This window comes from Gossypium hirsutum, chromosome D08 (assembly GCF_007990345.1).
Source record: "Gossypium hirsutum isolate 1008001.06 chromosome D08, Gossypium_hirsutum_v2.1, whole genome shotgun sequence".
Classification (NCBI taxonomy): domain Eukaryota; kingdom Viridiplantae; phylum Streptophyta; class Magnoliopsida; order Malvales; family Malvaceae; genus Gossypium; species Gossypium hirsutum.
Window position 1 is genome coordinate 39,863,357 of NC_053444.1, and position 26,002 is coordinate 39,889,358.

Genomic DNA, 26,002 nt, shown 5'->3' on the forward strand with positions numbered 1-26,002 from the left:
AAGGCTACACAACATTTGCGAGATTCAGCAAGGACATGGACCCTCGAGCTAGTTTGACACTCTATTCTATGGAAGTCCGGTAACCTCATATCTTTTTCGGGAACACATTAGGGATAATGTGTGGTCTAGGTGTAGGGGGATGCACATAGTTTTATGTATTTTATTTGTTTTTGCTTTTATGTTATTTTGTGTGTTTATTTTTATTTTTTCGTCTTTTTCAAAAATACAAAAAATATTTTTCATTTTTATTTAGTGCTATTGCATGGTGCTTGGACTACAATTAGGTAATAAGTCATTAGTTGTAAATATTAAATAAGTACATAAAATTACTAAACTTATAAATTTCGAATGATACTAGATAATTTGCTATTTTTAATTGTAGACTAATCAGTTCAATTAGTTAATGTGTATAATAGGGTAGAGACAATAACCTAAATGAAAATGTATAAAGTGTACCATAGGATGAATAAAGTATACGAACCCTTGTAGATAAATAATTTGAATTGTTAATTGTTCGTTTAAATAAATGTATGCTTGAAAGAATTGGTGTTATGTGAGTGATTCAGGAAAGACCTTAGGCATTGTTTGAAATAACCTAGAGCCTAAAAGATTACCTGTTACTATATACCCCTAGTTCCCATATCTTTGAGCCTCGAGTAACCTTTTCTTGTAAGCCCTAAGATCAAAGCCTTGAGCCTAAATGAGTCTAGTACTTGATCCTTCTTGGTCTCGTTCTTTAAAATGCACTATGTAATGGATGTTGGGCCATGAACATTGAGGGCTAGGTAGAAACATTACGGTGCCTTTGTGTGTGAAGAAAAAAAAAGAAAATAAAGGGATTACATGAGTTAGTACGTACTAATCTCACATAACTAATCTCACATAATACCTTGTAACATTTTGGAGAAATAAGGTAGGCGAGAGAAAGAGAAATAATGAGGTGAGCTTGTAAATAATTTAGGGATGAGTATGGAACAATGGCATGTGTCTAACAATTCTAGTGCTTGAACCCGTATTAGGTATCTATTTTTTGAATTCCAAACCGTCCTAAGCCTCAGAACGCTAGAAGCCTAAAAGAATTTTGGGACCCAAATAAGTCACCAACACAATAATTCGTAAATAGCTTGCATTTATTTCAATGAACATGACCAATTCTTTTTAAATATTTATGAGCGATCCGAATAATTTATTTTGATGCATAACACTCGTACATACATTCATTTCCATTGCCTCTATATCTATTAACATTTTAACTTAGTGACTTGATTATGTTTGCATTAGGAATAAACAAGTTAGCTAAATATCACTCTTAAGTTGCATGTGAAGTAGTTTTTATATGAGTTTGATGTTTTACCGCTATGTGACTTAATTGTTTGATTTAGTCCAAGAGTTGTCTTTCTTTTTGCATGTTTGGTGTGTTTGCTTGAGGACAAGCAAAGAGTTAAGTGTGAGGGAGTTTGATTTTCCATAATTTGATATGACAAATTAGGCTTTCTTGGTATACTTAAGGATCTTATCCTCGAGCAAAGTAGCATCTTTTGCATAGTTTTTCATAATTTTTAGATTTTATGTTATAAGTGAATATGTCTCTTTTTGCTAATTTTGTGACCTAATTTGGCCAATTTTTCCATTGGGGGTCCAACATGTGGATGATCGGTGTAGGGACATGTTGGAGGTTGAAAACGAGAGAGAATGGCACCAAAGGAAAATGTATCATAATATCCACACATTGGGATCTCGATACCTCTAACAATATGGAAGATTGGAGGCCACCTTTCAATGGTATCGTGATATCCACCCTTCCAAGAAGACCCTAAGTCTCGAAACTACCCGAGATATTATAATACCCTCTTTTGGATATTGCGACACTGGCATCGTGAAGGGATAAAATCTGACAGAAATGATAGTTTTTGTCCACTCAATCCACCAATCACTCAAGGCCTATGTAGGGGCAATTTTGGAAATAAAATTCCATCAGATTGTAGCCTAAAATAGCCAAATTTGGCTAATAAGGAGACACACACATTAGTTTAGTTTTAGCCTTAGTTTTCTCTAGGTTTTTTCTTAGTTTTTATGCACTTTTTCTAAGGTTTATATTTTCTCTTCTTCCTTCTTAGTTTTAGAGTTTATTTTTCTAAAATTTCTTCTTTGTTATTGATGTTCTTAGTGTTAGTTAAGTTAGTTATCACTGTAGCTTAGGTTTATTTACACTTTCTATCCCTGTCCCTTGGTTGTAAGACATCTTTAGCTTTAGTTTAATGTATTTCAATTTCTTTTACTTTCAATCAATTAAAGTTTGTTCCTTGTATGTTTATTGCTTTATATTTTCTTGTTAAATGCTTTTAGGTTCACGTTCTTGAAGATTTCTTTAATAAAAATCTAAAATTTTATATTTTTCACTTTAATGGCTTATTTACTATTCATTTTCATGTTCATTCTCTTTATTTTTTAGCATGAATAGCTAAATCTAAAAGGGGGTTGGCTGATGGAGATGTGGGTAAGTTGATTTCTAGATAAAGGACTAAGTTGTAATAAATTTAACTAAATCGAAAACACCTAAAAACTTAGAAAGTGACCCCCCTAAGGGAACATCTAGGCAAGTGAGGCTGAGAGGTAATCTTGTTATGCACCCATTCATTAGTCACAGATTAATCAGTGAGATTGAAAGGTAAATGAATTTATTCGTCTAAGTTAGTAAAATTGAGATCAAAAGATCAAATAGAGCCACTTAGTAATTTAAGTCCCTAGTTCGAGGACCAGTGAACCATACCAAAATCAACCAACCACCGTTATTCATTTATTTGGTTAATTTCTTTGTTTTATACTCTTTGCAATTTAGTCCCTAGATTAACATATTTCATTTTCTTGCAAAATTTCCTTGTTATGATTTAGCTTACTATAAAATCGTATTAGTAGTCAATCTCTTTTATCGCACTATATACTCTATCGTGTATGCTATTTATCGCTCAATCGCCATCTCTTTTGGATTCAATCCTTTGAAAACTCCGGTGTCCCATTGTAACACTACAAATTTTATAATTGACCTATACGTTTGTAGTAAAGCCACGCTTATAAATTTATTTTATAAAATCATTTGTTTTATGCACATGTGCGAACGAGGTCACTTGATTTGATACAAATTTTTCACTATTAAAATCGAGCGATTTGATGGATCAAAATTGGGATCTATTTTGACGATTAGGCATAACAAAATTTAATAATGACTGTTTCAAAAAAAAAGCATACAATGTATCAAGACAAATTATGGGAAACTTGAACTCTTTGTTAATGCTGAAGGAGAATACCTTTTTTTCTATGCTTCTTGCTTACTTGAGAGACCCCAAAGTAGAAGGAAGAGGAACTTGCCAATATAGGGAGAGAACAAACAAAATCTACACAATAATGTAAACTAGTGAGTTAAATGTAGCAAACAATTAATAGAAAAGTGTAAAAGGAGTGAGGGAAGAAGAATTGAGAAAATTTTAGGGATTTTTGGAGTATTCTTGAGTATTTAGGGGTTAAAATAGGGCTAAACACGTGGTTCACGATGTCAAAAATGAGTATTTTTCTCGACCTGACTCGAATATTGTGATACTCAAGAGTGGATATCGCGATATCCCCTATTTTTGGACCTTCAACCATTTCAATACTACTCGAGGTATTGTGATTTCAAAAGTCCAATATCACGATACTACTGTGGATGAACCAAATTTTTTATTTTTGAAATTTCAAGGATATCACGATATCAAGGGTCCGATATCCAGATACCTAAAAATTTTTGGTCCCTCAATTGAATCTGTTGAAGAAATCACGATATCCCTCACTTGGTATTACGATTTCACTGTGGCACACCCCCAAGAAATCCCAAAATTATCTCAAAACTTCCTCGAATTCTACAATTATCCTCAAGGTTCAAAAAATTAATCGGGCAACTAGTTACATTCAAAATAAACAAAAGAAATAATAGCAAATTGAAATTCAAATTACTCAACTACATATTTACACAATGTTAGATTAAAAATCCACAATAAAAATCTATAAGATAGTGCTAAACCTCAGTGAGACCTTGAAGCATCTTGTAACACCTTTTAGCTTGTCAGGAAGACCTGGCATAAATTGAACAGCCAAATCAACCGCCTGACAGACCGGGGCATTACTGACAAATTCAAATCCTTTGACTTGCTTTTAAACTTTGAGAAAGCAGTTATAAGGATTCCCCTTTTACGTTTAAATCATTATTCTTTGCTCAATTTTTATTTCATCTTTAAGGAGAGTAATAGGAATTAATAATCTACCCATCAATCAAGCTCCGCCATTAACAATGAATACACTTAGGAAAAGATAGTTTTGGAAACTACAAATCAAGGGAGTTTGGCGATCACAATTATAACCAAGGAAAATTACATTTTATAAGACAAAACAATACATTTGCGAAGTAAAAGCAAAAGTTAAACACAAAACGTATGTATACGCCTTTTGTCGAACATCCATACATGATACAAAATAGTCAAGTGGCTCATTTGCAAACGCAGCTCTGACGTAGTCCCCTTCTATTGATTCTTCTTCTACTAATCAATATCCTAAAAAGGAAAAGTAATGGACTAAGTTCATTTAAACTTAGTGAGATCCCAAAAGACACAACATGTTTATCGGATTATCCCTGATCGACTCAATGATAAAGACATTTTTTGAGACTCTGCCCTACAGTAACATTACGCCAAATCTGCCAGTACAGTTTACTGGCACACACATCACAATTATATCACATAGAATCCTCAGTGGGCACATACCAATAATTCATGCACACTTCTCTCAATCATGTATGTTTACCTGTGACTCAACCTTGTGCCAACCTCGTACCCATGCTTCAGAAATCAAAATCACATATTATTCATAATCATATATCATTATTTATACTCTTTGACAAATGAACACATGTTCTCTCACAAGGTTGGGTCATGATCTACCAGTTTGGTTTGGAATAAAGCTGCCCTACCGGAGGCATCACAAATAAAGCTTCTTTCCACATTTTCAAATATTGCAAGTACTATGGTACTGGGCTCACACACAAGGTGGGTATTAACCGTGACCATGGCCATGTACACACACAATACTGACTCGTTAATACACAACACATCGACATATATTCAGTATCGACAACTTACCTTACACGACTCCATATCATAGAGTTTTAAAACCCAAAGGAAGCATAAAGGAACTCACCAAACCTTCAAGATAGAATCTACTTTATTGGTCATTTGCCTCGACCACTCAGACCTTCTCTAGCTTCTTGAGCTAAATAAGAAACAATCATATTTATCAAACCATTTATCTACTATATATTGATCATGCATGTACTAATGCAAAGACGTAAATTCCCTCGACATCAACCTAAGGTTTTTTAGAAATCACCAGTCAGTTGGTACTATCAATGGCATTTTGACAAGCTCTTGGAAATCTTCCTCGTCTCATTTATAGAAGATAACTTAAAAAGAAATTTCTTAAGGACGTAGGAGAGAACACAGAGAGAAAGTAAAAGTGAAACATGTTAGTTATAGCCACCCTTTTTATAGCATAGACAATGAAAATAAGCTTAGTGGAAAGGTCAAAAACCCCACTATTGTCCTTGAATTCAAAGATTAAGCTTTCATAATAAGGTTTGAAATCTAATCTTTTACCAAACACAGATACTACCACTAGTTAGGGTGGTAAAACATTGCTTGTAAACTAAAGAGACCAACTAAACAGGTCATTCAATTACCTAAACATATCAAATTGTCATCTAGAATGCTCTAGTTCAATTCCAACTAGGTCTCAACTGAACTCTAACGATGCTCACCGAGCTATCTTTTCCACATAAAACAACTCTATCGCACCGCGAATTAACAAGTTCACCCAGAACATCTAGGGTTGGCAGATTGTGTCATAAAAGACTCTGCCAATCCCTAGAGTTTGCCAAATGGTGAATTCCAGCAAGGTGCCTCTCACAAGGGCGTACTGATAAATTCACGCAACACGTCATCCCAACACTTTAACAAAAAATTCACCCAATTACTACTCTGGCTTACTCAATTTTACGCCAACATATCGATATGATCTACGTCGGACGAGCTATTACACATCTCTTTAGGGTCCTCATTTTCAACTGTTGGCTCGTCCATGTTTTCAATGTGGGATTCACGCGCAAGGTAGTGAACTTCTTTAAACGTATTTGGCATCCTTCCAAAATATAATTTCAATCGGTGCCCGTTCACCAAGAATGATTGACCATTCTGAGTTATTAATTTAATAGCTCTGTTAATTAACACTCGATTGACTGTGTATGGTCTTGACCATCGTGATTTCAGTTTACCAGGAAACAATTTCAAACGAGATTCGAATAGCAAAACTTGTTGACCTGGTACGAAGCTATTGCGTCTAATCATAGCGTCATGGCGGAGTTTGCTTTTTTCTTTTTACAACTTACAACTTGGCATTTTCATATGCCAAAAATCAAAACTCCTCTAACTCATGCAATTGAAACAAACAAGCTTCATTTGCCAAGTCCAGATCCAGATTCAATTATTTGATAGCTCACTACACTCGTTTTTCCAACTCAATAGGTATCCGCCTACAAACGTGTTATCACTTATAATAAAAATAGCAGACGAAAAATATAAGAAATTAAATCAGTGGTGTCCGCAAGTAGGGGTGAGTGTTCGATCGAATCAAATCGAATGAAAAAATTTCGAGTCAATTAAGTTGACAAATCCTATTTTATCATCCTAACGTGCTTTGAAATTTTCTTGAATCGAGTCGAGAGAGATGGAATTTGAATCGAATCGAATATATTTTTTCGAGTTAAATTTAAAAAAAATGACTTTGGGTCCTTGTAACCACTATCACCCACCATAATCAAATTTGCCCACCATAATCAAATTTGTTATTAACTTTCATCCCCTTATAATTTATTTATTAATCTTTTATATACGAGTTAGCTTCTTTGTTTGCTTAATTGCTTCAATTATCTTCTCATTCTTGTCACTATATATTTTGAAATTAAAAAATACATTAAATGAAAAAATATGATTTTTTAATAAAATTTATCTTAAAGATAAAATGTGAAATTGATACCAACATAAAATTTTAATACGAATATTTTATGGCATCGTCAATAATTCAATTTTCACATAAATTTATAAAGATTTACTATGATTAAACAATTCAATAATATAAATAGTACAAAATGTGAAATTTAATTTAATAATATAAATAGTAGATATAAATAAAATTATTACTATTTAGGTTCAAGGATTTTTTTTTAGATAATTTTTTATTTGGAGGTAAATGGTGATAAGTAAAAGTTTAGGGGGGAATAAAAAGTTTTGAGGGTTGGGGAGTAAAATTTTGGGAGGAAAGTAAATGGGGGGTAAATTTTTTGGGGCAAAATATTAAAAAAAATTGGGGGGGGGGGGGAATGGGTTTGGGATAGAGAGGGTGGGATGGGAGTAAAAGTTTTGGGGTGAAAGTAAAAAGTTTGGGGGTTTGGGGTAAAAATGTAAAATATTATACTTTTGTATTCTGTTTATTCGAATTATTTGAGTTACTCGAATTCAAAAACTAAACTCGATTCGATACTAAAATTTGAAAAAAAAAATCAAGTTGACTCAAATAACTTGATTCGTTTAACTCAAAATTCAAAAAAAAATTGATTTTTTCAAGTCGAATCGAGTCTTGCTCACCCCTATCCGCAAGCGTAAAGGTCAAATTGTAATATAGTAAAGTTTACAATGAAACACTAGTAAGTATTTCGAGGATCGTACCCAAGGGATTGCAAATTGGAGAAATTATAATTAAATTAATTGCAAAAAATAATTACTAATTTAATCGAGTCACAAATTAGTAGTGTGAATCAAAATTAATATTTTAATTAAACTCATTAAATTAACTAACTTAAATTACCCTAATAGACTTTCCTATTCCTAGTGTTGACAATGCAAGTCTCTAGCATATGATCCATTAAAACCCTAATTATCTAATTAAATAATTAATTATCCTAGATTGAGTTATTTATCACCCTTAGCAAGAATACCCTTCTAGTCTCATTTACACTAAGGATTACCACTTAAGTCACTAACCGTGTTCACACGTGCACATAAAACAAATGATTTTATAAAACAATTTTAAAGCGCGGTTTTAAGTGCAAGTGTATAGTGCTAATTGTAATATTTGTAGTTCCGATGGAACACAGAGTGTTCCAAGGGGTCGAACCCAAAGGATTGTCAAGTAGGTATGTAACGACCCAAAATTTTAATTTTGGGTATTGTGAATATGTGACACAAAATATTTGTCTGGTTTAATGGTTATGTGTTCTAGGTGTGTTTAGGAGGTCCCAAGTTCAAGCTAGAACTTGGGCAAATTTTGGTATTTTTTTTAATAAGCCCTATCTTTGGTCAGTAGGGTTTTAAGTAAAAGTTGACAAATAATTAATAGAATGGGCATGCTGGTTTGGTGGATAAGTGGACTGTTGGTGTGAAGGAGGTCCTGTGTTCGTATCTTGGTGTGGGCATTATTTTTGCTTGTATGTCCAGGAGAGTTTGAGATGCACTAAAAATCTGAGTAGTGGATTTAGTAGGGAGATTGATGGAGAGAAAAAAGGGATTGGGGTGGTTATCAAATATTCTGTTCATCTTTTTTTTTTCCTTTTTTTACTTTTCCCAAAATCCCTCCACCCTTTTGCCATTTTTCTCTACATTGCTGCCGAATTTCTGCTCTCTTTCACCATTCATCTTCTTGATTTTTCTTTTCCCACTTTTCCTCGTGAGGTTCCACGTTTGTCTGCGATCATTTGGTAAGTTTTAGATAAGTGATTTGTCTCTGTTTGTTAACTTTCTTCTGAAGTGTTATGTTTATTCCAATTAGGGGAGGATTCAAGGGCTCATAATCACCAATCGGAGTCTTAGTTTGTGTGGGAATTAATGTTCATCGGTTGAAGGTAAGATTTAGTCGCTTATGGGTTAAAACATTGATACGAGTTCGATTTGGGATCACATTATGTAAGATTAAATTAGTGTTATTTGTTCAATTATAGACTTTTGAGTGCTCAAGGACTGTTTTAGCATCAAACAAAACTAGATGTGTACCCAAAACGCAGAAAATGAGATTCAGCGAAAAGCCGAAATTGCTTGCTATTTAAACAGCAGCAGTAGGCTAACTTTGAAAAATCACCATACATTGTTAAAATCAAATTAGAGGATGAAAAAATATGAAATTAAATCTTTTATTTTCTCATAGAAGAAATGGTGTAAGTAATAGAATTGTAAATCGTGAGATATAATAAATTTTGTGAGACAATGTCAGAATGAATTCGGGTTCCCCTATTCTGATTTTAGAAAATTATCAAAAATTGGAGAAAAATAATTAGGGGTTAAATTTTAAATGTTTAAATTTAAATTATTAACTAGTCTATTTTCAATAAAAACAAATGGAAACATCATCCAAGTTTTTTACTAAGAGATAATTAATTTTTAGCAAAGAAAGGTCAAAGCTGTCAGACAGCAGAACAAGGGTAAGATTGAAGATTTTACTGTACTTATTGGATGAACCAAAAATTCTGAAAATATTATGGTAGAAAGATATTTTAGTCTAGTTTCAAACACAGCAAACGGATCATAATTTAGAATTCTGTAGCTCAAGATATAAATAATTTAGTAACAGTGACTCAAGTTGACAGCTTTGAAGGAACATATAAGTAAATGGTGAAAACATATATGAATATTTAGCTAGCATGAGTTACATCAAATGGACCAAGTGGCCAAGGCCAATTTGGGCCGAGTGGGCCACATGGGTGTGTGGGCCCACACGGACAGACCAGATGGGCGTGTGAGCCCATTTTCACTGAATTGATTGTTAAGGCTGCACGGGTCACCCAAGTCGACTATGAACCTACTGTAGGGTCGGTAAGCATCACTTAGACCCCTAATTGTACGAACTGACTATTTGATTTATATATGTGTTGAGCATGATGATAGTATGCTTGTATACTGAACTGGTTTTATGTATTGATGTCCTAAGATAGCTTGTCATGACTTGTATGTTGCATTACATGGGGTTGGGTTAATTATATTTGGAGGAAGTGTACTGAAAGGCTCTTAAGCCTAACATACTGGCCGCATTTGATACTATCTGGAGTGTAGGGATAGGTGGGTTGATTTGATCCCCACATGGAGTGTAGGGTTGGACGGAGATGGTGTGTAGAGGCTGGTTGGGTAGGACTTTGTTACTAAATACTGCATGACTGCTACTGATACTGTGATATGCTAAGGCCCTACTGCATATTTGATACTGTACTGAGATGGGCTAAGGCCCAAACTGTTACTCATACTGAAAAAAGGCTTAGGCCCAGGACTGCTTTATCTGTACACTATGATTTGCTATTGTTTTTTTTCTGTGGGATTACACACTGAGTTTTTGTAAACTCACCCCTTTTGTTTAAATGTGCACAGGTAATCCCCAGATCTAGACGGATCAGTGCGGCGGAGGACTCGGCGATGACCACGATTTTGGCCTTTCATGGTTTTTAACCCATATTTTCGATAATTGGTTTTATTTCTATTCCAATTTTACTGGCTAAGTTTTTGGGTTGTAATTGGACTTTCGTACTTTGGTTTTGGGTTTTAATTTTCTTTACCTTATGGATTACAACTGCTAATAGTAGGAAACCTCAATTTTTAAAGGAACAAATGTTTTTCCTAAACGCACGATTGTTTAATCTGTTTTAAAAGCTTTCACAAGCAAATAACGTTTTGAAACTATCAATTAAATGAGCAACACAATTTTGGAACTAATAAGATATTAAGATAAGGAATTCAATGGAAATGGTTTTAACGCGACGACACGGTTTACAAACACCCTATCATATGACATCGCTAGATCCGGCCATAACATATCGGTCGGGTTTGGGGTGTTACAGGGTAAATGTTTATCAAGTTAATTACAAATTAAGCAATTACTATTCTAATCAAGTTGGATATTTTTAGTGCAACTCCAAATAAAATGATTTATAAACTAAAATCAAACTATTAACTAAACTAACTAAGCTAAACTTTCTTCCTAATGTTTTAGATACTGTAAATGATTAAATGATGGTCAATTGATTAGTTGAGTGCTAATTAAACTAATGAACCTACATCGATTACATTGGTTGCCACTCTTAGTTAGGAATCTCCTCTTGGTCTCATCCTAGACTGAAAGATACCACCTAAGATTACCTCTCGGTCTCACTACTCGGCACGATTATTTCGAACTATCTAAGGATAAACTCTCCTCTCTGTCTTGTTTATCTAGGTTTTTTGCTAGAGGCGTCAATTTTAACATATTAAGTATTTTGATATAATCGAGCAATCAATCAATAAAGAATAGACATTAAATTAAGCTAACAAACAACCAAATCCAACCATCCAACAATTAGCACATGATAAAGCTTAACATCTAAACAGACATTTTATCGAACAATTAATAAGCACAACATAGAGATAAGGATAAGATATGTTCATTTAGATATGTAACAAATGGCACCCAAAAGCTTCATCCATCTTCATTTACAAAGTCCTTTACAAGAAAGAAGAAAGAAAACTACAAGAATAAAATCTACTCTAAAAAAAACAGAAAACCTAAACTAAAAAATGATTAAAAAAACCTAACCTAAAAATTATAAACCCTAAAGAAACAATATAGCCACCAAAAATATAAATTTAAAGGCTTATAAATTTGTATTTATAGCCTACTAAAATTTGACCTAACAATGACCATTTTGGCCTTAAGTTAAAAGAAGACATAAGCTTATTTGGACACAAAACTGCCCTTACAGCTTTTTCACTTGTCAGGTAGTGATATCACAGTACCGAGGCTTAGGTGTTGTGATAACCAAAACAGTCTTGAGATTGAGAGTCTTGGGGGTCTTAGTATCATGATACCGATGGTTTGATATCGTGATACCACTGTAGATGGCCTCTATTCATCTAATTTTAGCACTGTCAAAGGTATTACGACTTTCATGCTTCAATATCGTGAAACACCATTCTAAGTGATTTTTTCTTCATGTTCAGGCCATTGTCGACTCCCTACAACACTCAATCAACTTGTTAGGTTCCCCATGGCACGATTGGTCAATTTGGATCTCAAAAATGGCTTAAAACTAATAAAAAATTTATTAACAAAACTAAAAATCGACAAAAACATATAAAAGACACTTAAATTGCTTGAAAATAAGCTTCTTAGGTGCAATGGAGAGCCTAATTTGACATATCAAATTTTGGCAAATCAATCACCCTTTCGATCTCTTCCTAGGCATACAAATACCCTCCCGGTCTCACCGCTTGGTACAAGTTATGCATGACAGGATATCTTTTTAGTTGCACCTATCTAGATATTCTATTAGGGTCGTCAGTCCCTAATATACTAAGTACTCTTGAATAAACAACCAATTTCAGATAAATAATTACTTAACAGATAAATTAGTTTAGTAATTGAATCACGCGAGATATGAAATAAGCATAATAATGTATTCAATTATTCATACAAACGCTAATTGATAAGGTTGATAAAAATTTAAACAAAATAACAAGATATATGAGAAAGCTCATGAATATATATTGAAGCGCGGTTTCAAGCAATCTCTGCTTACAATTGTCTTCACATTAGAATAGAAAAGTTCGAACTAAACAAGCATGAAAATAAAATAAAAAAAAAACTAGATAGGGAAAATCGTTTATCTAAAATTGTACACAATTCTGGTGACCCTAAGGTTGCTTGTATAGGGAACGGGCTACTTCGTGATCACTAAACCCTAGATACACTTAGATACCAATTAATGAAAAATTCTAATAAATTCAAGGGTCCAAATATCGATGTAACACCTTATACTCAACCTGGTCGTCAAGCTCAAATATCAGAATGTCACACCACCGTCTCATATCATATTCACAATAAATAGCCACATTATTAAGAAATCATGCTCTTTATCAGTTATCTTATAAAGTTTTACTCAAACATATAACGACCATCATTAAAACATGTCAAACATACTTTAAATAAACTTATAGTAATAATTAAACAAGCATTAGGGTCACCTAGCAAAATTTCCAAGACAATCCCGTAGGTATCAAAACTAGAACATGGGTATCAATATTTTCTTGGCATGGTATTGATACCATTTGCAAAATTGGTACCAAATCAGTATTATGTTTCTCGTCTAAAATCAAAGTCTCAAAAAATATCGGTACCTTTGCAAAAGTATCGATAACACTACCCCAAGTATCGATACTCTTGGTATCAATACCAATTTATGATTCTAACTTCCTGCATATTTCAAAATCACAGAGGTATCGTTTTTACAACATGAATATCAATAACCCTTCATAAAAATGATATCTCTACTCTAGACCAGAAAAATACAACATTTTAAAGCATATAAGTGATTCCAACATGTATCTATTCATCCTACTATCATATTATCATCAAATAAACATCAAAATGAGCATAATAGTAGTCTTAACATCAAAAATAAGTCCAAATGATAATCGGCATAGTACGACTCGATTCTCAAAATCCTAAGAGCAATTAAGCTATGGAACTTCCAAAACAACATTTCAAATATCATTAAAAGTCTCCCACATTTCCTTATTCTCAAAACGAAAACAAATAATGATAACACCTACGAAAACACGAAAATAGACTTGCTTAGATCACCCCTCGGCACCACACCGCTCACACTGGCACTTAACTACTCTGCAAGGGTTTAAAATGAGTGGGTGAGCTTAACAAGCTCAGTGAATGCCTAGAACTACTATCATGCAAACAATTCATCAAACATTAACAAAACAACCATATAGCACAACCTCAGTTGTTCCAACTCTAGTGTCATATTATACTCACTCATGCATCATTTACTAGTACATTTACATGGTAATCACATTCACTTTTAAGCATATATCACATTACACATATAATCACATAACATTTAAGCATATATCATAATACACATATGATCACATAACATTCAAGCATATATCACAATACTCATATAATCACATAACATTCAAGCATATATCACAATACTCTTATAATCACATAACATTCAAGCATATATCACAATACTCAAAAACATGTTTATAGACAAATTGGCACTTCAGCTATGAAACATAAAAGTGAATTTTATCATCACTCATCGAATACACGGATCTCCAACCCACCACATAGACTTATAGAGTCAAATATGTCCCAAAAATGAAGCATAAAGCTAACACTCTCCTTATTTCCCCTCACATGTCCCATTGAGTGGAACTTAGCTCACGTTCCCTTATCCCTCTAACATGTCTCAAGGCCTCAACGCCCAAAATCACTGTACGAATAGGTGAGTACTCACAATCCTATGGCATGCTAACTATATCCAACTGTTTCGAGATCACAAGGCCAAAATATCTGAAATCAAACACATATCACTTACCGATTATCTGTACACTATCACTACATGTTTGCATCTTTAGCAAAACACTGACACTAATATTTAACATATACATAACATGTACACATTTTCACTTTCACAACGATTATCATAACCACATATCACATGTTATAGCATCTCATCTCAATTCACATATTCACAAACACATAATCACATTATTCACAAGATAGCATAGTTATGAGAAAGCTTACATTCAGAATTTAGAGTAAGGGTTTACGATACTACCAAATTCCAAAATAACGCATTGAATCATGTCCATAAGAAATTATTCCAAACACTCACCAATTACGCTTTCACTGAAAAAGCCAAAAGCTCAAATTAGCTTTTCCTTGCCTTTATATCTACTCGTAGAAGGTCCTATCGATTCCAGCGCTACAACTAAGTAAATCACACAACAACACAATCAACATTCAGTCAAAGACTTACATCAAACAATTCAAAAACACAAGCCTAAACTAGGTTCTCTTTTGATCGAAACCTTCAACATAAGAAACTTAAAATTTGAATACCTCAATCTATACTTAATATTTTTTCCTAGAATTTATTTCATTCATCTATTTATTCACCTACGATTGATTCTCAACCTTTAAACTACATAAAACTACTCAATTCATGGTATTAACTTTTTTGACATTTTTTTGTTATTTTCTAAAAAATTATTAAAAAATTGGAAATTCTTAACGAAACTTCAAAGTAAATTTAGAAACCTTCTAATCATGTTAAACCAAGTTGAAAAACACTTTGAAACCACATTTTTACTCAAAACCCTAAAATCCACCATTAACAAGCCAATTTTTGGCTTTTATTCAAAACATGCAATTTAATGGGAAAAAAACTTAGTTTTAAAGACTAAATAACATGTAAAACTATTTAGGAGTTGAACAGTTACCTTAAATGGCAAAATATCAAGCTTTTGATCAACAACCTGAAAAACTTAGAAGCTTGGCAATAGAGGAATCAATGGTGATTTTGGGTGTTTTTCTTGGTATTTAATGGAGGTTTAAGGCTTGAATGTTGATGGAAATCAAGAGATTATAGTTTAGAAATCAAAAATCGATTGGAAGAGCAAGAGGAAACAAGGGACAGCATGTAAAATCTTTGGAGAGAAAACTATCGTGAATATGAAACTATAAATAGGGGTTTTTAGGTTGAATTTAAAAATTTGGTCTAATTGCCTCTTAAAAGCTCTAAGTTTTGACTCTTTTACAAATCAGTCCTATTTTTTAAATTAAAGGTATTTAAAACTCATTTTCAGAAATTGATTTAATTTTCTAAAAACCATAGTAAAAAAATTATCGATAAACCATATTGCAAAATTTCGAACACTCTGAAGCTAAAATCCCTAAAATAGCCCTAAAACTCTTAGGCCCTATTTGGGGTGTTACAATGGAAATATCCCAAAAGTGTCATCCAAGGAATCAACTTCAGTTTGGCCTGCCATCATCGTGTCGTCATAACGTGGGAATTCTCCTCGTCACGATGTCGCTATCGTGAAATCGCTCCTATAGTTGTCATGACGAGAGGAAGCTCCTCGTCATGACGTCAAGTGAATTTTGAGCCTTGGAAGCTTCATTGTGCTATCGGGCTCCCTTGTCTCGAGGCTCGATCATCATCCCTTGTATTCTTAGACCTGAATTGGAATTCTACACACTTAAATAACTCATTAGTCACTCACGAGGCCTGTGTCAACCTTACGAGTCACCGAAATAGAAAAAAATGTATAATAACACTTATTTTATTAATATTTAGTTCCTAACTTATTAATAAGAGCTCAAAGTGTCCTGAATCGTGAAAAAATTTTCTTTTGGAGGAATCAGATAACAAATTTCGTGTCATTTGTTGGAAGAGTAACAACCTCCACCCACTTTGACACGTAATCCACTACTAGCAAGATATATTGGTTCCCAAACGAGTTCAGGAACAGTCTCATGAAGTCAATCCCCCATACATCAAAAACTTCTGCTTCTAAGATTCCTTTCTAAAGCATTTCATTTCATTTGGAAATATTGCTCGTTCTTTGGCATCGATCACATCATTTCGCAAACTCATATGCATCATAAATCATAGTGGGCCAATAAAAGCAAGATTGAAGAATTTTTCCAATGATAGTTTTGCCCTCGAAGTGTCCCCCACAAGGAGAAGTATGTTAGCCTCTAAAAATATCCCCCATTTATTCTTCTACAACACACCTTCAGATGATCTGGTCAGCACACTCCCGAAACGCATAGGGTTCCTCCCAAATGTGTTCCCTAGCATCATGAGCAATCTTTTTCTTCTGTTGACTAGATGCTCCTACAAGGAAACTCTTTGTACCAAATAATTAACAATATTCACGTACCAAGGCATGGATTCAATTTTGTCCTTTACATGATAACATTGGGTGATGAATAGTTGCTCATCTATAAAATATTTGTTTATGGCACCAGTTTCCCCTTCGCCATATTTGATCTCTAACCGCCATAAGTGATCAACCACTTGATTTTTTGTTCCTTTTTTGTTCAAAACCTTCAGATCAAATTCTTGCAAAAGTATAACCCAATTCATCTGTCAAGATTTAGTATCTTTCTTTTTCATCACATATTTCAACGTCGAATGATTTGTATATACATAAACCTGATTAGCCATCAAATATGATCGAAACTTTTCACAAGTGAACACCACAGCTAACATTTCCTTCTCAATGGTTGTGTAATTACATTGAGTAGAATTCAGTGTTTTACTCATGCAATAGATGACATGAAAGATCTTGTCTCTTTTCTGTCCTATCACTGCCCCGGCTGTGTAATCACTAGCATCATATATGATCACAAAGGGCTTATTCCAATTTGGACATGTTATGATCGGAGTCGTAACTAGTTTCTGTTTCAGCACCTCGAAGTCTTCATGGCATGTTGTGCCAAAGACAAAAGGAATATCCTTCTGGAGGAGATGAGTCAAAGGTTTAGCTATTTGGGAGAAATCCTTAATGAATCATTAGTAAAATCCCATATGTCCAAGGAAATCCCTAATTTCGCAGACTGTCCTCTGAGAAGGGAGTTTTTCAATAACTTCAATCTTAGCCTAGTCGACTTCCAACCCTTTCTTAGAAATATGGTGCCCCAAAAAAATCCCTTCATTGACCATAAAATGACACTTTTCTTAATTCAAAACTAGATATGTGTCTTCACATCCTTCTAGAACTCGTTCTAAATTCGCTAAGCAATTAGTAAAGGAATCCTTGTACATAGAAAAGTCATCCATGAACACATCCAACCCGTCTTCTATCATGTCAGTGAAGATTGTTAACATGTAAAACATGAAGGTAGCTGGGGCATTACACAACCCAAAGGGAATTCTTCGAAAGGTATAGGTCCCAAAGGGACATGTAATGTGGTCTTCTCCCGATCATCAGGGTGAAACGGGATTTGATGGTATCCAAAGCAGCCATCAAGAAAACAATAGTACTCTTTCCCAGTAAAGGAAAGTGGTCCTTCCAAGTAGCATCATTGAGTTTCCTAAAGTCAATGCAAACACGCCATCCAATTATGGTGAGGGTCAGGACTAACTCATTCCTTTCATTAGGGACCGCAGTTAAACCACCCTTTCTTGGAACACACTGAGTAGAGCTAACCCACTCACTATCGTAAATCACATAAATAAAATAGAAATATTGAAACTGTACTACATTTTCAACCCCGTTTCCGATTAATTTTCATAGTATTCTCTTGGATCTCTCCCAAGTCTGCCCTAGAGTCTCTATACTCCCCTGCTTGAGTTCGAGTAACTTCTCATAAGTGGCTACCACTTCAGTCATAAGACTATTTCGCTTCAAGAACAATTGCAGAAATTCTTCCCACGAAGTAATAGTATCCGGGGGTAACATATCTAACCACTCCCTAGCTTTACCACCTAGGGCAAAAGGTATTAACAATAGTCAAATCATATCCTTTGGAATCCCTGCATAGTTGACAGTGCTACAAACATGCTCAAATCTTCGAAGAAAAACCATATGATTTTCCCCTTTATTCACACTAAATTGAAGATTTATCATAATCCATGTTGTCAATGATAGATTAAACTAAAAATGTGGCACGTTAGTATTAGGAGTCGTAATAATAGGTCGTAACCAATTACGGTCATACAACATGGTGCTTAGCAATGAGGCCATGATCAATGAACAGTAGATGCCTTACTCCGCAAGAAAGCTCAAATTCCTATAATCAGTGAAAGAATAAATCAAGTACAAAAATTTTATTATCCAGTTAACCAAAACAATTAATATTTGAGGTTGTATCTATAACCTTGACTTTCGTCGATTATCTCTTTAAGTACACATAATGAAAATAAAAATAGTTCAATCAAACGACGATTCCCTAGAAATAGTGCCAATAACTTAATCGCCTCTCTCTTTCGATCTCATGAACGATGGGAGAGAGTAGAAAATCAACACTTAAGAATTAAAATACAATATAAAATTTACAGCTTTACTACAAATTTGACAAGTCAATTGTAATATTTGTAGTGTTACAATGGAACACTAGAGTATTACAAGGATCAAATCTAAGAGAATTGTGGGTTGAACAATTTCTAAATAATGTGCGTGTAAAATAAGAGTCTAACCAACTAATCGTAAAAATTTATATTACGAAAAATCATAAAATCAAGAGAAATTAATATGCTTTACTATCTAACTAGCAAGAACTAAATTGTAAAACATGCAAAGTTACGAAATTAATAATTAAATAACACACTGTGGTTGGTTGACATTGATGTGATTCACTAATCTTTGAATTAGGGATCCAAATCACTTAAACTCCCAAAATGGCTTCATTTTTACCTCTCGGTCTCCATTTTACCAAATTAGACAAATTAATCCAGATTATCTCTCAATCTCACTAGTTAACTTGGGACTAATGAATTGGTGCTCAATAAGATCTCCTCTCGATCTCAATTGCCTAAATGTTTCCTTAGGGTCCTTCATCCAAAAATCAACTCACCACATCTCCATCAACCAACCCCTTAAAAGTTTAGCTACTCATGCTAGAAATAAAACTAGCAACCATGAAAATCAAAAACAAAGAAGCCATTACAGCAAAGCTTGAGAAAAATATAAAAGTTGGGATTTTTATGCAAGAAAATTTTAAGGGCATGTAAAAAGAAGCATTTAACAAGAAAATCTGAAGCAATAAACATAAAATGAACAAATTTTAATAGATGAAAAGTAAAAGAAACTGAAATACATCAAATGAAATCTAAAAATATCTTACAACCAAGGTACAGGGACTAAAAGTACAAATAAACCTAAGCTATAGTGATAACTAACTTAACTAACACTAAGAACAACTAAAACAATAAGAAAAGTTGCTTGGAAATGTAAAATCTACAACTAAGAAAATGAAAATAAGAAACTTTAGAAAAAGAAAAAGAAAAGCTAAGAGAAAACCTAAGGAAAACTAAGCCTAAACTAAGGTAATGTGGCCTCCGTTTTTTCTCTCAGCCAAATTTTGGTTGATATAACAGCTATTTTGATCCAATTTGTGTGCCCAAAATACCCTTGAATAGGCATTCATTGATTGGTGCTTTGAATGGACAAAGACTACCCTTTTTGTCCAATTTTATCCCCTCACGATATCAATATCACAATACCAAGGAAGAGGATATCGCGATACCTTAGATAGTTTCGAACTTTGGGGTCTTCTTGAAAGGTGGATATCGCGATACCCAAAGTGGATATCGCGATGCTACTGAAAGGTGGTCTCCAATCTCCAGTCTGTTAAAGGTATCACGATTCCAAGGTTTGGATATTGCAATACGTCCCTACATCACTCAACCATACATTAGGGCCCCAAAATGGCATTATTGGCCAATTTGGGTCTCAAAATGAGTAAAAAAAAAGAGGCATTTACACTTATTAACTTATAATCTAAAAATTACAAAAAGCTACGAAAAATGCGTTACTTTGCTTAAGAATAAACTCCTCAAGTATACTGGGAAAACTTAAATTATCATATCAAATTACGACAAATCACATGCCAACTATACTCGACTTTGGTCGAAACCATTAATAGGGTAACCAACAATTCAACTATATTTACATGATTCACATATCAAAGTTCAATACATAGCCAACTCATTTCATGCTCAACTCAATTCATACCATGACACATCACCACTATGTTTCAATTTCTTATATGACCTATATGGCAATCTTACATATCAAATACATGTCAGATTTCATGCTTTTTCTTATCTTCTGCATGTCATTTACATATGAGTTCATATTTTCAATTTTACATATTCATACCAAATCATCACATTCATATCATCATTTATACTATAATCACATCTTTCATCAATTAACGATTTCAATTAAATATCAAAGTCATAGGTAAAACTAACCTTTCATGAGACAAAGCACCAATGTTACCTTACTGAATTTAACATTTAGTTAAACTATGAATTTAAACAAGCCATGAAAGCACAAACCATATTAACTACCCATTTATGACTCTCATCTTTTCTTTCTCTTGAGACGCCCTGATATTATCTAAAATAATATAAAATGTTATATTAATAAGATTAAAATTAAAATAAATAAATAATCTCTTGAAAATAAATATTTATTTTTATCAAACAACATTATTATATTCTATACTTATATTTACTAATTTACCAAATAATTTTCTAATATAAATTCATTTAGTAGAAAATTTTTAATACTTAAATTTTCCCTTTAATCATGCCTTAATTTGGATAGTCGAGGTTGAGTGTTGGGTAAAATAAATTTTAATTTGGAGCAGTTGAGTAGTACAAATTACATTTTGAATAAAAATAATATTTTTATTTAAATTTAATTAAAAATAAATATAAAGACGTCCATCATCCAAGTCGTACCCCAAAAAAAAAAGTCCAAATGAGCGCGTACCTGGATTTACGGGAATAATTATTCAAAAGAAATAGAATAATTAACAAACTTGTCATTCCCTAAAGTTGTTTAAATTTAATCATCCCTAAATAATGGAGCTTCTTGCAAATCGTGTTAACCCCGAATCCAATATCAAAATTCACAATTTATAACTCCTCCAAAAACCATTTCTTACTTGTATGTTTCACGTGGACCGTCATTTTTTTGTCTAACAATCAGACTCAGCTCTGAAAGTACTGCAGATGTGCCCATCAACACTTATGGAATGTAAAAAAATGCCATGAATCTAAAATCCCAATTGGCCGTTTATTAGAATCCATCTACCTACTTGCAATATGGACTCTGGATAAACCCCTTACGGAAAAAGATGGTATTATCATTGACATAAAAGAAAAGAAAGAAAGCAAAAGGAAGAGCAGGCTTTTCTCGAACCCAAAAACATGGGAGATTTGATTGGATAACAACTGCTCCTTGCCAGCGGACATGATAAATGGCCAGAGTTGGAGTTTAAAGCACCCACTACAAAATGTTGTCTGCAAGTATTACGGAATCTCAAATATATATGCCCATTTCTCATGAAAATTTACTATGGGGAAGAAGATATAACCAGGTTGGTAGGCGATGAGAGATATGCGAACACATGCAGCAAAGACAGAGATAGGTAGAAATCTTCAAACCATACCAACCAACCAACAGTGAAACTACAAAAGGATTTACTGCCGCTCTATCTGAATTGTTACGTGACTGATATTGTATTCTCTCCTGATGTAATCTATAACCTTGTTCAATACCATGTCAGCATTAGCTTCACGCTTAATTAAGACGTGGCAAGCTAATAACACCTTACCAACAGTTATGGCCCAAATGTGCAGTTCATGTATGGCAACAACCTCGTCCATCTCACATAAACCCTTCTCCAGCCTCGTGGCATCAATTTCTCGGGGCGTGCTCTCCATCAGAACTTCCAAAATGTTTCGCAGCATCCTGATGGTTGTTGCCAATACAATAATGGAGAATATGAGGGTGCATATCAAATCAATTATTTTCCACTCAGGTTTGTACCAAATTATTGCTCCACCAATCATCACTCCGACGCTCTGAATGGAATCCCCTAGTACGTGAAGATAAGCCCCTTGTATATTGATGTTTCTTTCCTTCTTCTGAGATGCTCCACTTTCTGGGTTCTTTTCACAATCTGAGTATGTCTTAAGAAGAGGCACCTGGTGGTCAGCTTCAGCTTCGTGAGCATGATGGTGCTCATCATGTAGTTTACTATTCCCACCATGATGATGGTGATGGTGATGGTGATGGTGATGGTGATGGTGAGAAGTTATACTGAACCCATGACTATGTGGTTCAGTGTCATGGCTATGACTGTGACCATGGTGGTCATGATCGTTCCCACCATGGCCATGGTGATGCCCATGATCATGACCCAGCAAGATAGCCATAGCTATATTAACCACTAAACCAAATGCAGAAACCACGAACATGAGAAAGCCTTGAACTTCCCCTGTATCATGGATAAGTCTAGCTATGGCTTCATAAACAAGGATGCCAGCTAGAAGCCATATCATCTGGATGGAAACAAGGGCACCAAGAATTTCAATCCTGAAGAATCCATATGTTTGACGAGGAGTTGCCTCCCACCCTGATGCCCAGAGAGAAAACAAGGAAATTGCAAATGCTGCAACATCTGACAAGAGATGAGCTGCATCAGTTAAGATTGCAAGACTGTTGGCTTTAATTCCTCCGGCTACTTCAACACTCATAAAGACAATGCACAGCACTACTGCTGTTAACAATTTCCGCATAGAGGCTGCACGTTCGTTTGCATCTTTAGAAATGGTTTGAGCATCAGAAAACCCACATGCTGCGCCTCCACAAATCGTACTTCCACCTAGGCTTGTCTCTGCAGCTGGCACATCTCCACGTATTTCAATTATCTGCCCTTGTTCAGAATTTTGCACTTCCATCTGAAAACTGTATAAACAACGAGTTGAGAAATTTATTTATTCACAAACTGTAGAACAAAAAAACAAAATGAGGTCAAGTCAACAATGTTATCAAGATTAGAAGGACTTGTATCAACAAAAAAACAGCTTATTTTCAATATCTCTCATCAACCCCGGCATTTCTCTTAGCCTTCTCCTTTGCCTCTCTTTCTCATCATATGGTGCCTTTACCTAATAAAAATTTCACCATGTTACCAACTTCTCAACCAAAATCTGCCAATAAACCATAGATATCTTCAATCCTTTATTATGATTCGCAAGTGGTTTTAACGTATGAATTTCCAACACGCATCTCAAAACAATTTATCTAAAAAAGTGGAAAAAATTTGCAATCCAGAACTACTGACATCCTTATCAGCATCAAGTCATAGTAAATACAAAAGTAGGCAGGGAAAATAGCAGAGAGACCACGATAGGAGAGTGGCATGTAGCAATGCAGGATAACTTTTTTCTTGGAGATTATTTTTAACGACAGTGGCCTCCGTGCTTATTTTCCTTTAAAAGTATCCGATTCGATACACATTGCATTGATATTTCTCCTTTCACTTAAAAAGGACAGCGATATATATATATTTAGCCTTAAAACTCTAATACTAAAACAGGGGACACACAAAAGACGAGGAATGAAAGGTTTTCTTTATGTCCAAGATTCATGAAGACTAAAGAATCAAATACAAACTTAGGAGCAAATATCACAATTGCAGCCCATGTATTGGATCAGGAAAAGCGTCACACGTTTTAATATGTATATACATATATATTGATACATGTATACAAGATTGTATCAGTTTTAAATCTAGAGTCAAAAAAAAAAGGAAATTCCAAAGGTGGTTATTCAGAATCATTTTCAACGAATAAACGGACTTAAAGGAATTAGTGGAGTAATAAAATAAAAGAAATAGAATTACCTTCTGTAGTGGCTCTTCGTTCTCGCTTTTGATTACTCCAGCCTTCTCCGAAGAATAAATCCCAATTTCTTTTGCATATTACAGAGGTATGATAATGATGAGAATAAAAAATAAGAAACCAGCAAAAAAATAAATTATACAATTAAATATTGGTGTTGTAAGAGAAACCCAATTTCTGGAGATTTAGAAAAACTTTTAAAAAGTATATATTTTTCTTATTTCTCAGGATCTGGGAAAAGCAGAGAAAGAGAAGGAAAGAAAACCCAGATTCCAGACATATTGAATGGGATAAGAACAAACTTTGAAAAAGAATAAATAAGAAAGAACGGAAAAAAGCACCTTTACTTGAAGTAATGGTGGCTCCACCAGATTGAGAGGTTTGATGCAGTAAAAGCAAGAGCATATATTCATACAAATCGAAAGATTGAAGGTAGAGTTTGGAATGGGAGTGGGTGGGTATAAATCTTAAGTTAAGCTAAGCTTAAATTTAAGAACAGAAAAAATATAAAAATTTCCTTCATTTTCCACCCTAGGATTTCGACTGACGATTCAATCCTTTTCCATCCTTTTTCTCCAAGTCCTTTTTGGTAATATAAAGTGAAAAATAATAATAATAATAATAATAATAAACTACCTCTTAGATATTAAAGTAAGAGTAAATTTTTATTCTGATCACTTAATTAAAAAAAATTATAATTTAGTTATTAAATTATTTGAAAGTTTTTATTTAAGTTATTAGATTGTTAAAATTAATGCTATATGGTTTTCTTTATTCGCATTGTCTACACTAATCAAAAGACTTTTTTCCTTCTCTTCTACAGTTCAGTTTTTTTTTCATAAAACAACTTTTGATGTCACAAGTCTACAAACCAAAATTCAAACAATTTTCTTCTCCAAACTCCGACATTGACCTTTAGATCAACTTAGATCTAAGATATGTTCTTTTACTCATTGATGGGTACCAATCCACCAAACTGATTGTCGAATCGTCACTTGGAATTTATAGTTAAAACTTAAAAAAAAAAAACTTAACAACCTAGTATTTTAAATAAAAATTTTGAATAGTTTATTGATTTAAATAAAAACTTTTGAATAGTTTAATAGCTTAAATTGAAAATTTTTAAATAACTCAATAGCCAAATTATAATTTTTTTAAATTAAATAACCGAAAATAAAAAAAATACCCGGTTAATGATGGAAAAAACTTGGATTTGAATTCACTTTTAAATTAGGCTTTTAGCCACCAAACTATAACATTTTCTTCATTTAAGTAGTTAACACTTTTTTTTGGTTAAAAATAATACCTAAATTAGCAATTTGGTGTTCTTTTTTTATTGATTGATATCATATTTTGATATAAAAATATATATACTTAAATGAAAAATACGATATAATTTGAAGGAAAAGTATTCAAGCTCACGGTTTGATAAAATTTACACATATCTCTACGTTTTGGAAAATAACCATTAACCTCTTTAGGGCTTGGTAAAAATCTACTAACCCTCTCTGTTATTGTTCTATTTATTTTTGTTATTTTTAATTTTGATATTTAATATTTTCTATTTAAAATAATAAAAATCTAATTAATTATAAAATGTATTTATTATTAAATTAAATTATAAATTGTATTATACTCTTTTAATTTTTGTTTTTAGTAGTTTTTTTATAGTTA

At 33.5% G+C, this 26,002-nt stretch overlaps 1 protein-coding gene across 3 annotated transcripts; it reads right to left on the reverse strand.

Annotated features, from left to right (window-relative positions):
* Positions 1-21,694: 21,694 nt before the first annotated feature.
* Positions 21,695-24,896, reverse strand: LOC107911830 (metal tolerance protein 1). Of its 3 annotated transcripts, XM_016839782.2 has the most exons (4): positions 24,670-24,896; positions 24,331-24,398; positions 23,535-23,593; positions 21,695-23,390 (listed from the first exon to the last, which is right to left on the reverse strand). In XM_016839782.2, the coding sequence occupies exons 1-4, from the start codon at positions 24,731-24,733 to the stop codon at positions 22,121-22,123; spliced, it is 1,461 nt and encodes a 486-aa protein (XP_016695271.1). In that variant the 5' UTR covers positions 24,734-24,896; the 3' UTR covers positions 21,695-22,120. The 3 variants fall into 3 exon arrangements, with proteins under 3 accessions (XP_016695271.1, XP_016695279.1, XP_016695285.1); XM_016839790.2 differs by lacking the exon at positions 23,535-23,593 and having other exon boundaries at positions 24,670-24,817; XM_016839796.2 differs by lacking the exons at positions 23,535-23,593; positions 24,331-24,398 and having other exon boundaries at positions 24,670-24,794.
* Positions 24,897-26,002: the final 1,106 nt, after the last annotated feature.

Bases quoted from the DNA above. Each gene is read 5' to 3' on its own strand.
- LOC107911830 (XM_016839782.2), bottom strand. From the start codon at position 24,733: ATGCTCTTGCTTTTACTGCATCAAACCTCTCAATCTGGTGGAGCCACC. The intron at 23,594-24,330 runs GTAATTCTATTT...AATTTTTATTAG, and splicing joins ACGAAGAGCCACTACAGAAG to GTAAAGGCACCATATGATGA. The intron at 23,391-23,534 runs GTTGATGAGAGA...TTGTTTATACAG, and splicing joins AGGCTAAGAGAAATGCCGGG to TTTTCAGATGGAAGTGCAAA.